The 12458-nt window shown below is 35.5% G+C and overlaps 2 protein-coding genes across 4 annotated transcripts; one reads left to right on the top strand and one right to left on the bottom strand.

The window, feature by feature from the left end:
* Positions 1-157: 157 nt before the first annotated feature.
* Positions 158-4736, top strand: LOC140013877 (uncharacterized). Of its 2 annotated transcripts, none has more exons than XM_072064096.1 (4): positions 158-480; positions 1072-3719; positions 3827-4034; positions 4277-4736. In XM_072064096.1, the coding sequence occupies exon 2, from the start codon at positions 1206-1208 to the stop codon at positions 3270-3272; it is 2067 nt and encodes a 688-aa protein (XP_071920197.1). In that variant the 5' UTR covers positions 158-480; positions 1072-1205; the 3' UTR covers positions 3273-3719; positions 3827-4034; positions 4277-4736. The 2 variants fall into 2 exon arrangements, with proteins under 2 accessions (XP_071920197.1, XP_071920196.1); XM_072064095.1 differs by having other exon boundaries at positions 3827-3898.
* Positions 4737-6767: 2031 nt separating this feature from the next.
* LOC140013706 (uncharacterized) lies at positions 6768-12230 on the bottom strand. 2 transcript variants are annotated; one of them, XM_072063599.1, is made up of 7 exons: positions 11525-12230; positions 10342-10380; positions 9001-9119; positions 8578-8716; positions 8362-8490; positions 8189-8279; positions 6768-7335 (listed from the first exon to the last, which is right to left on the bottom strand). In XM_072063599.1, exons 2-7 carry the CDS (start codon positions 10378-10380, stop codon positions 7181-7183), a joined length of 672 nt encoding a protein of 223 aa, XP_071919700.1. In that variant the 5' UTR covers positions 11525-12230; the 3' UTR covers positions 6768-7180. The 2 variants fall into 2 exon arrangements, with proteins under 2 accessions (XP_071919700.1, XP_071919701.1); XM_072063600.1 differs by lacking the exon at positions 10342-10380 and having other exon boundaries at positions 11525-12221.
* Positions 12231-12458: the final 228 nt, after the last annotated feature.

The raw sequence follows: 12458 nt of genomic DNA on the forward strand, positions 1-12458 counted from the left end.
ATCTACCTGATATGATAATAGAAAAAATACCGGTTTTCATCCCCAAACTTTGGACACAAGACACATTTCGTCCCTCATCTTTCGGGCATGACACATCTGGTGTCTGAATTAAGAATTTTAGACCAAATGTTATCCTCAAACGGCAATTTATCCACCATTTAACGAAACCGGTCACGTGAGATTCACGTACCGTTAAAGCTCCTGTCCGAAAGAACCCAGGTGGAAAAGGACGTTGTCTCCACTTTACCTTTTCCTTTCCAAATCTGAACTCTCTCTCTCTACAAGCTCGCTTATATTTGTGTAAAACCCTTTTCCCCTTTTCTTTGCCTTTCAATTTTTACACTTTCAAAAGCGCATTCCAAAAAATCATTGAAGATCGAAGAAGAAGAAGCTGACCTGCTGGCATCCACTAAGTAGCAGAACGAAAAAATATATCGGTGCGAAAGAAGGAGTTGAACGATTGTGCCCCACCAAATTATGGTAAGTTGTCCAGGGTTTAATAATTTGTTGATTAAAGTATTAATAATGAAAATATTGACCTTTTAGTGGCAAGCCATATAGATGTGGTCCTTCACATGGGTGTTTGTGATATATTATTATTGTTTTTTTTAGCTGAAAATACTAGCAGCATTGTTTGAATTAGGCGGCCGAAAGTAAAAACAAATCTCATGGATCCATTGTTTATTCCAAATGAAGTGATACTCGAGTACGGTTATCCTTTGCCCAGTAGCTACATAGCTGGTTCATTGTGATATATTATTGTTAATGCTAGGTCCAACTACAAAGTTTGAACTTTTTTTTTTAATATGATACATAGGGTCCTTGATGTCTATTTTACAGGTGTAAATCTTATTATTGTTTAGTCGACATTGTTTGAAAAGATTAATTTTTGTAATGGTTAGAACATATGTGTTTGAATTATAAATCTATGGTCCCCAAATTATTGCACTTTGCTGTCCTCAAATTATTGTTAAGCTTATAATAATAAGTTTATCCAATATTGTTAAAATATAAAAGTAATGGTTTGGTTGCTTATTCAGTATTTGATATATTCTTTTTTTTAACTATCAGAAAAAGGTAGCTCACTGATTACACTAAAATATCATTGTGGAGGGTTGATATTTTACACTCCCCAACCGCATTATAAGGGTAGAGATGTATGTGTCCTGGATTATGTTGAGAGTATAGGCTTGAGTATTTTTGAAATGGACAGATTGACTGAGGATGCTGGTGTGTTTGGTCACAAAGTGTACTATGGTTGGGAGAATAATAGCTTTAAAAGGATAGACAATAGTAGAAAATTGCATGGATATATTCTAAAGACTGCTGGTTCAATTAGGGAAGTTATCTTGTACCTTGAAATCTCATTTCATGAAATTTTGGTTCAACAACTTGGCAATGATGCTTATAAGGTTGATAAGAATGAAGAAGGTCTTGCTAGTGGTAAAGATGGTAAACATGATCATGAAGAGAGAGGAAATGATAACAGTGATTCTGATTCAGCCAATGAGTCTTTCTTCTCACCAGTAGATTCTGATTATAATCAAAGTGAAGAAGATGATGCTGATTTCAACGATAACATAGATACAAATGCTGAATGGTTTGGTGTCTCATACTATAAGGAATTGAAAACTAATTTGGCAAAACAAGGACAGGTTGAAGCTAATTTGGTTCAGTCTGAGGATAATGATGTAGCCCCTGACTCTGAATCAGATTTTGAGAGTTTGCATGGGTCTGATGATGAAAATGGTAGTAATAGGTGTGTTGTGTTCAATCCCAAGGACATGGATAATCCAAAATTGAAATTAAAGATGTTTTTTAGTACCATCAAAGAGTGCAAGTTAGCTATTACAAACTACAGTGTAAGACAGGGGAGGCCTTGTAAATTTGTGAAGCAGGATTTGGTTAGATTGAGGGCAAAATGTAGAAGTGAAGGCTGCAATTGGCATATTTATGCTAGAAAATTTGATGGAGAAGGAAGTGTGCAAATTAGGACATTTGAGGACACTCACAAATGTGGCTTTACATATCAAAATCCACTTGTAAATTCTGGTTGGGTTGGTAGAAAGTATTGTGAGGAGTTTAGATCCAATCCTAAGGTAGATGTAGAGCATTTTAGAAAAACAATGATGAAGGAAAACAAATGCTCCTTCACAAAAAAACAAACATATAGGGCTAGAAAAAAGGCTTTGGACATTATTCATGGTAGTGAAAGTGACCAATACAGCAAGTTAGGACCGTACATGCATGAAATTCAGAAATCTAATCCTGGTAGTTCTATCATATTAAAGACTGTAGATGGCACTTCAAAAGGGCAACAAAGATTCCAAAGACTTTACATGTGTTTTCATGGAGTGAAACAAGGATTTTTGGTTGGGTGTAGGACATTGATTGGGGTAGATGGCACATTTTTGAAAGGAATAGCAGGGGGTGTTCTATTGATTGCTGTTGGACTAGATGGTAATAATGGCATTTTTCCTATTGCATATGCTGTAGTTGAGGGTGAAAACAAGGAATCCTGGACATGGTTCTTCAAGTTACTCAAAGAAGATTTGAAAATTGAAAGAGATTATGAATGGACAATCATGAGTGACAAGCAAAAGGGACTAGTTCAGGCTTGTATTCATGTTTTTCCAAATGCAGCTCATAAGTTTTGTGTAAAGCACTTACACAGCAACTTTTCTACTGCTGGGTTCAAAGGGGAAGCTTTAAGGAGAGCATTGTGGGCTGCTGCAAAGGCAACTACACCAGCAGAATTTGTTAGGAAAATGGAAGAAATGGCAGCAATTGACTTGGATGCTGCCAAGTGGTTTGATGATAAACCACCATCTCAATGGAGCAGAGCTTACTTTAGCACCCATTCGAAATGTGATATGCTATTGAATAATATTTGTGAATGTTTCAATGGCAAGATTTTGGATGCTAGAGAGAAACCAATCATTGAAATGATGGAATTATTAAGGTTGTATATGATGCAACGAATGCAGCAGAATAGAGACATTGCAAGACAAAAATGGAAAGAGTATATGTATTGTCCTAGAATCATTGAGAGAGTACAAAAGAGAATGGATAAGGCAACACAATGTTTTCCTTTCAAGTCAAACGATGATTTGTATGAAGTTTCCTGTCCATATGGTGATCATTATGCTGTGAACATTAAAGAGCAAACTTGTTCATGTAGGAGATGGGAGCTGACAGGAATTCCTTGTCCCCATGCAATTGCTGCACTTTGGTTAGCTCAAAAGGATCCCATGTTATATGTATCCAGCTGATATACAGTTGAAACATACCTAAAGAGCTATGAAGGAGCTATTTGTCCAATGAATGGGGAAGGAAATTGGGAGAAGACTGATATTGATGGTCCAAAACCCCCTTTATATGGTAAAATAGCTGGAAGACCAAAAAAACAAAGGAGAAGGACTGCTGATGAGGAACAACAAGCAAAGCAAAAAAAGGCCAAGAAAATGAGTAGAGTGGGGCAGGTAATAAGATGCAAATACTGTCTGCAACAAGGCCACAACGTGAGATCTTGTAAGCTTAAAAAGGATGAAAACAATGCCTCAGGATCTGGTATAAAGAGCAAAGAAGCTGCTTACAATACAAGATCTGATGAAGTTGACAGTGGAAACTACGATGAAGTTAATTGCACTGAGATTCTGGTTACATGTACTCCCCAAATATTCGACAAGAATCCAAATAATAAGTCTACCAAGCTAGCAGTAAGTCTTGTATACAATTGTTTTGATGTTAAAGTTTCATTTTATCTCCTTCTATTCAATAGTCTATAAAAATTAAATTACTTTGAGTTGTTTTTCTTACTTTGCAGAAAAGTTCACATGCAGAAAGTAGAGTTCAAGATGGATCAATGCATGATGTAACAAAACTTGCAACTTCAACTGTGAGTACTGTACATGCTCACCACAGCAGCAAAGTTTATCATAGCAAAGTTGATGTTGAGGCAGGCACTATCTAATGAAAAGTAACAGGGAATTTGTTTTTGTCCACACATGGCCAACCGTTCATTATATATTGGAGTAATTTCTGTTCATTGCATCTGCCTTCATTGAGGGGTTTCCTTTTAGAGTCTTAAGTCCTTTCTATATGATCTAGTCACTTATTTGTTATCCACATACCATTTCTAGTGGTGCCAATACAGATTTTTTCTTTGTAATTTATTTATATCTAGTTGTTTTCCATATGTAAAGAAGTTCTTTATGTCATTTATCCTGATTGAAAGAAATTTAATACATGTTCTTTAATACATTTAACCTCTCAGGAGACTAACCATTTAGAAGATGTTGCTGTTACAAGTTCAGCCCCAACTTCTCATGATTTGTATGAAGTTTTCGGTCTAAAAAGAGCTCAAGTTAAATATAGTCAACCAGTACATGGAACAAAAGAGAAAGAGCATGTACAGATGCCTGTCAAGACCAAATCTGTCCACAGGGAAGTTGCTGTTGCTGTTGCTATCAAAAGAGTTGTTGGTTCTTCAAGAATGAAAAGGAAAAACAAAGTACTATAAATATTGATAGTAGAGCCTTAGATAGTTTTTTTTTGTTTTGATGTAGATTATGGACTGAGGTTGACAATAGGAATGGTCCTTTTTTGAAGCAGACATCATATTTTGGTGTGGTCACTTTTTTGTTTGATGTCCTCAGAATTAGTGCTACGATGTGAACACATGGTTTTGGTACTTTATTAATGGAAATTGTCTGGTGAAAAATTTGTCTTGTCCATATTCAAGTGATTGGTACATTTCTTTATCTTCAAACTAATCTTATTGACAGATTATTTGTAGTCGAAACAAGAAAAAGAACAACCAAATTATCAAACTAATGCTACATAAACAAAAGAGGTATATAGAAGCTCAACATTCCACATAAACAAGAAAGATACAAAGGATCAAGACCTAATCCTATATTCTCACTCGGTAAGTTAAGTTAAAACATGCCACCATTTGCAACAACCAGTCAATACTACTACTGCTGCTGCTAATCCAATCAAAATTGTACAAACACTGAAATGAACTAGATTTAATAGCTTCAATGGAATAGCTCACTCCAAGCTTAGCACTAATTTTCTCTCCATTGCATGTCCAGTCCTTTTTACAGTGACAGATATAATTAGCAGCATAGCCAACAATATGATGACCACAATCAAAATTTTTTCCCTTTTACGGCTTTTTGCAATTGTTTCTTCCATCCGATTCACCCTTCTCAGCAAACCCGGTATAATATTCCTCCCTCTTGTACAAATTGATTCATCATGCCATTCAAAATATTTACACCTGTCAGGTCTCTACAAATGTAATCCCATTTATAAACATCAGCAAAGCACAGTCACAATTCAATTTGAGTTGAAATAGTAACAAAACTAAAAAATTTCTTATGGCCATCTTGAGCAACCATAAAATCGTCTCCCTGGATTATCATCCCGCCAATATGTTGCCATTTTTGGCCGCAATCCACAACCACACAGCCGGGCGTTGCTGTTTAATGACGATGATGATGATGACTCAAGATTTCTAGATCTCATTTTAGGGAAATACAGCCACAATGCTGGGTGTTGCTTTATGCAAGTTTCTACTTTATTTCTTGGCAGAATTTGATTTGGAAGAGGGGATTTGCTCTCGGCAAAATTTTCAGATGGAGCTTGAGCTTAGGCTTGGAAATTTGCAGAGGAAGTCGCTGAAGTGAAAGGAAAAGGGAAAGGGGAAAGTGAACTTGTAGAGAGAGTGTGAGCTCAGATTCGGTTTTGAACAAGGAAAGTGGAGACAACGTCCTTTTCCACCTGGGTTCTTTCGGACAGAAGCTTTAACGATACGTGAATCTCACGTGACCTGTTTCGTTAAATGGTGGATAAATTTACGTGAATCTCACGTGACCTGTTTCGTTAAATGATGGATAAATTGCCGTTTGAGGATGACATTTGGTCTAAAATTCTTAATTCAGACACCAGATGTGTCATGCCCGAAAGATGAGGGACGAAATGTGTCTTGTGTCCAAAGTTTGGGGACGAAAACCGGTATTTTTCCTATGATAATATTAGCCTTAACATTTTAATAAAACTCCCTTGTTGAATTTGCATCTATGAAGAGTGAGATTTATAATTATTTTTTTCCCTTTTCTCTTTTTATTCCTCCTTTTTTAATATTTTTTTGCCAGTTAAATTATAGAATTATAAACGTTAACCCCAATTGTTAAACAAATGACTTTTTTTTTTGAGATCTTTTAATGTGATTCAATTTTTATTTGTCAATCTTTTTTGTTTTATATCAAAAGCAACAGTAACTCAAAAAAAGGGGGCCCAAAACTACTATCAAACTATGATAATTTCATCAATTAAAAAATCCACAAAGTTTATTTTGTCATAATTGATAGACAATTGCTTATCAAACAATAAATTTGGTATTGAAAACTCGACAAATTTTTCTTATATTTGTGTGAAATATGTTATTATTGCTTTAGAAAGTAATTGAACTTTATCAGATGAGACCATTTTGAGGTATTCATTTAAATTTTTGACCAAGTCTAAAATTTGACCATCAAAAGTGTCAAATCAAAAAAAAGTACGTGTAATTTTAAAATCTCAAAGGAATTTAACGAAATTGTCAGATATCGCAAGGGAAGTTTATGAAATTATCCCCTAAAACTTTGTGCTATTATGGTGGTGTGATCCATGTTGTGTTGAGGTAGATTCGCATAACTACAGTTGGATGTTAAATAGTTAAAGTGCTTAACAGGTAAAGAAGCAGAACGTTTGATGGATGCAGTAACAGTCATTGCTGGTTCAAAGTCGAACCATAAGATAAAGCAGTTCCCAGTTATTGCCCAAGATTTAGTCATCTTATGAGATTAAAGACAAGGGACAGCAAAAGCAGATCTGCGGCTATCCCAAAACTCACACGAACCTATTCTGCAATCTGCGGCTATCAACTTAATCAAAAATGTATCCTCCAGCTTGACACCCCACTGCTAATTGTAAGATTACAAACTTGGTTCAGAACAAACACAAAGTAGACATTCATATGCATATCAATCACATTTTCCTCGAAAGATAAGGAGTATCTTGTTCAGAGGCACACGTTAATCTCATTTAGAAAATCCTCCAGCAATAAGCTGCAACATTTCAAGTCTGAACTCAAAACATCATTGTTCCCATTTTGTAGCAGAAAATGCAGCTATGAATCTTTAGCTCCACGTGACTCTTGATTCTTCGATAGAAGGTATGGTGGGAGAAAAGATGGGATCAGGAATGCAATAACCAAGCAAAGCAATACCAATATCGCCACATACCAGGCCTTGTGAGGAATGCCCAAAAATAGTTCATCACAAACTGCCATGTAAACAATCAGAAGGATCAGAATTATGCAATGCAAGATGGACTCTGAGATGCAGTTATAACTGATAAGTAAAAGATACAAGAAATAGATGCATATGAGACGCCAAATGGCAGATGAACAGCAAAGCAGCAGAAAAGCCAAAAGGAAAATTAAAAAATTTTAAAAAAATATTAACAAGTCCAAAAATAAACTGACCAAGTTTTAAGGATTACAAAGGCTAAAAGAACATCTCAGAAGAAAGGTTTGCGGACAATTAAAATTGAATTCAGTGAATATAATCAAATGCTGTCCATACATGTTATGAAAGATAAAAGATTAGGATAAAGGATCACAGCACGAAGGAATTACAGCTTTAGCGTAGTACAAAAGCGAGGTTATAACGTTGAACAAGAGGAAATGGGGCGGGCATCAGAGTAGAAATGAGACTTAAGGTTTTAAGACTCTGCTGAAATCAAAGTTTCTTCTAGTATTGCGGAGTCACAAAATGATAGGAATTGCTGCAGGTGTCTCAAGTTGCTCTGTAGTCAAATGTTTCCTTGCTCACTTTTTTGCCTATGAAAATCACCAGTTTGGTAGTTGCTTCAACTGCACTTCACACTGTACCTCTAAAATTGATTAATTTTTTCTCTTTTTTGGGAAAAGAGACTGCTCAGCAGGGAAAAACAATAAAAAATAGAGATGTTTTACATCTATAAAAGCTTTGAAATGCATAAAGCTTCACCTAGATCAGAAATTAGAACACTTAAACAGCCAAACAGAAGATGGTAGAGAAATTGTGACATGCACAGCATCAGATTTATTCATGTACACAAGAACACATAGGAAGGAATCCAAACTCTCAAGTACCTATGTTAAATAAGATGTACTTTCTCTCTTTTGCTCCTGGTATGGCAACAACTCCCTCTGGCATCACACTCACTAAAACATATAATCCACCCTGAACAGAACCTGAAGATTTAGAATCTTGACCTTAAGAAAAGCACAAAAAAATTTTGTTGTTTGAGAGACATAGTAAGGACCTGGTCAGCCAGCGATTCCAGATTGTCAGTTTTGAAAATTAGCTTCTCTGTATTCAGCAATTTCCTTCCAAAGTTCAGCTCCAGATCAGAACTTGCGTTTTTAAGTTCTATAGAGAAACTAGCCGGTATCTGCAATTCATTCACTGGCATTTGGACAAGTTTTGACCCAGAAAGTCCAAACTCACCATTGCAAAATTAAAATACAACTTTACATACAGAAGCGGGATATGATATCTTCACTTCATACCACATATTTGATTTTAGCCCTTGCAGTTGATATAAGCAGGAGCCACTTTGTAGTGGTAGAGTTTCCTTCAATAGCTCCTTGCCGACATGCAACACTTTTGTGTTGACCCTACATCATCAATTCAAAAGCAGTCAAGTAACGTCCAATTTGCTAGTGACACATCGGCACAGCAGAAGCTAACATTGCAAAATTTGTCAACAAAAAGGAACAGTAAATCAACAGATGCCTACATCTTTGTAATTTAAACCAAATAATCTCCACTTAGTGAAGGCCTATCCAGCTATCTCGCTCCAACAGCATGTGATCCAAGCATAAAGGAAGACTAAAAACATGAGCTCTTATTTGCACTGAATATCTTTTTCAATCTCAAAACAAAGCATGAAATGACTTACACACTGCTCTGACTGAATGCTGGGGCAGCGAGAATGAGCAGAAAAAGGCAAAAATGCTGTAGGCTTGATTGACAACTCATTTTGAAGCGATGAAAATCTGCCTGGCCTCGAAGTTTTACCTTGAAAAAGCCATAAACATCAACTTTCAGTCATACCAATGAAATTGAAGAACGCTAATAGCAGTATGGATTAACAGATTTAGTTAACTAATTCTACATTCTTAACAAAGAACGGTTTGTTTGGATTGCTTCATATTTTCTCAATTTTATTTGCTTACATCATCTTTACAATTTTTAATACACCTTTTTACCTTCCCAATATCTTTTTATCTCACATACATCACATCACAAAAAATGCTACAGTAAAAATATCTCAAATAATCCCAAATAACTTACAATCCAAACAGACCCATTGATATTCTCTTGGGTAAGCTTAATGATGAACTAGTTCTAACAATGTAAATCATTCTTGCAACAAAACCCAGGTTAGCAATATACTGAAAGAATGCAGTTGAAGCAATACTTCAATTGGGCATTCTGTCAAACAGTTAGTAGCCATTACAAACAAAAAGGATGTTCCCACAGTACCCTCTCAGGAAAAATTTAAATATATAAATGTACGAGCGGAGAGTTTTGATCACCTGCTAAAAGTAATGTTAGATTGTAGAAAGAGTTAGAAACTTGTGAACAATTAAACTGTTGTAGAACTCAGGGAAATGGAGACTGGTGAAGTTTTACGGGTATACCAGTTGAATGGGATGCATGAGGCTGTCCAGGTCTCAAGTATTATTAATTGTTAGCATTTCTTTAATGAGACCATTACCCACTGATTTACTTTGATGGAAGCATTGGTATTTTGTATGTAAGTACTTTTACTTGCTAGATGTAAACTATTATCATCAATCTATACATTCAGTAATTATCAAAAGTTCTTCAACATTTTAAAAGGATAAGAAACAAAAACTTATCTGGATCTTTTCTTATTTGGCAAAAAAGAAACACTTGATTCATTATGTTAAGCAGTATCTTCGACTGATGCCAAATGTGAATCACAATTACAATCAAAGCAGCAAGAACAAACAAACAAAAATGAATAGTAAAATTACACACAGTCAATACTTAACTTACCTAGTTAAAAAAAAACTGTAAATTTTATATACATAAGCTTTGCACTGAATTCAAGAAACAGAAAAACAAAAGCAAAATTTTACATTAATGAAGCAAAATGGTAAAACTTGCTAAATAAATTATCACATAAAAAGATATGAATAAACAAAAATTCGATGCTTTCACAAACAATATTACTAAAGGAAAGCTCCATGCAAACAATATACAGAAATACCATCAATTTCTTGATTGATAACTTTTCAATTGTCATCATCTGCAAAACCAGAACGGACTTGGCTAAGGTAACCAAGAAAATAAGTAGTAAAACTGGTAAAAGAAATGAAGCAGCAAAGCAACCTCTTGAGTTAGATCCATTAAGGCTGTTAACTCTCTAACAGAAGCATTTAGGAGTTAAGCATGGATCATACTGCAGACGAAAACAAATCAAGAAATGTGTGTGGTCATTTAACAGGGATAGCCACCAATTTTGAGCCAGATGGTTACCTTACTCATATCATTAAAAACAATCATAACCATATCCATCAAACTTACCGTTTACCAACAAGAAAAATATGAGACAATTCTTCTTGCATTAAAATTACCTTTACCAACAAGAAAAAGATGGATCTGTAATCATTTAAAGAATGAGCCACAAACAGTTTTTAACTTGTCATACTCTAAATGGTTTTAAAATAAGCCACAAAAATAGTTTCCCACTCATCATACACAAAAATGCTTTAAATTCATTCGTTTCTTTTGTGCATCACAAAAACCTCATGAAGTACCCCCGAAACTGTTTGTTCCAACTTCCAACAAAGCTAGATTATATGTAAATCCGTATTTACAATTCTATCCGTGACATGTCTTCAGCTCATATCTAAACTTGACCCTAAAAACACTTTCGGATGGCGGTGAATTTAGCCATCAGCAAAGTGCGATTAAGTGAAGATTAAAGAAATTAATATTTCCACGTCCACTTTCTGACTAGTGAAACTGAAAGCAAATTCTGGAGCGTCATTATTAAAACAAAGTGATCAAGTCTACTAACAAAAGTTCATAATCCAAGAAGCAGAATCATGCCCAGAGGGCCTTACAAAGGCACTAAATGCTAATGGAAAGACTGATAAAGTTATTAAGCTTCGTAATAAGAGTGGAAGTGTATACTTGGCTAGATATAATTCGACCCATCAGTATAAACATCAAATCCAATACACACTCAAAAGACAGCTTCTATTAAACTCTTTCCTGAGATATAGACAAGCGGTTTTAATAGGAGCAAACAGACAAATTACAATAATTAGATAGGAGTAAACTGTCATAAGCATTATAAGAGATATCTTAAAATAAATCAAGTGATTTCAATTGGCATTTGCAAATGTCTTTGAACAAGGAAAAGAACTTTGTATTTCAATGCATACCAGAAAGCTTGGTGGAGTAACCCTAGTTCCAGTGAGTCCGACACATCCTAGCAAATATTACAAAGATCTCGAGTAAGTGTGAGTATTTAAGAAGAGAATAAGGGTTTGCTGCAGCTTGATTTGGAGTTTGCCGCTGCTTCCCTCTAGCGGAGGTTACAGACAGTTCTGGGTGGTGGATGGAAAATTAGCGCGAGGACAAAATTCTCCTTCAAGAAGCCAAATAAAATTACAAAACAGTCCATCTGCTGATTACAGTCCACCTATTGATTACCGTCCTCGTCTCATGGTCTCCATAGATAAGGATATAAATGAGTTTAATCACGGCGACTTAACTAGGGCTGGCAACGGGTGCGAATGCCCGCGGGGATAGGGCGGGGATAGAAATGGAGTGGGGCGGATGTATATATATAAATATATACAGACACACATAAAACAATGCTAAATTTCCTAAAACTGCTCCTTCACATCATCTACAGACTGCCACACGATCTGGACCTTCCACTCTCTTTGTTCTACGTTCTTCTTCACGTTTTGCTTCCATCCGCTCTTGAATCCTTTCTAGATTTGCTTTCTTATCATTCTTATCTTGATAGATTAATGAAGCACGCGTGGTGAATAAATGATTGCATCTGTGTCAATCCCTTTGCCATGGTGCTTAAAGTTTAAGATTCTATTTTTGTCAATTTTTGTCAATTCCTTTAGATGTCTCTTTCCTTTGCCGTGGGCTATGGTATTTAAAACTTACTTTTGTTTTTCTAATACTTCACGTTTAGGTTGTTGGAGATTAAGAACTACCAATTGTAGTTTTGCTATTTGATTTTTCAGCTGATTTCCATCGTCTCACAAAATCATTCCGTTGTTTCTGGTCTTTTCCTTTGACTTGGGTTGGTTCATTTTGGGCATTTTTTTTATGGGTAGATTGAGAACTCTTGCT

Source organism: Coffea arabica, chromosome 8c (genome assembly GCF_036785885.1).
Source record: "Coffea arabica cultivar ET-39 chromosome 8c, Coffea Arabica ET-39 HiFi, whole genome shotgun sequence".
NCBI classification, from domain to species: Eukaryota; Viridiplantae; Streptophyta; class Magnoliopsida; order Gentianales; family Rubiaceae; genus Coffea; species Coffea arabica.

Bases quoted from the DNA above. Each gene is read 5' to 3' on its own strand.
- LOC140013877 (XM_072064096.1), top strand. From the start codon at position 1,206: ATGGACAGATTGACTGAGGATGCTGGTGTGTTTGGTCACAAAGTGTAC.
- LOC140013706 (XM_072063599.1), bottom strand. From the start codon at position 10,380: ATGATGACAATTGAAAAGTTATCAATCAAGAAATTGATG. The intron at 9,120-10,341 runs GTATTTCTGTAT...GGCTTTTTCAAG, and splicing joins TATCAATCAAGAAATTGATG to GTAAAACTTCGAGGCCAGGC. The intron at 8,280-8,361 runs GTCCTTACTATG...GGTTCTGTTCAG, and splicing joins TGGAATCGCTGGCTGACCAG to GGTGGATTATATGTTTTAGT.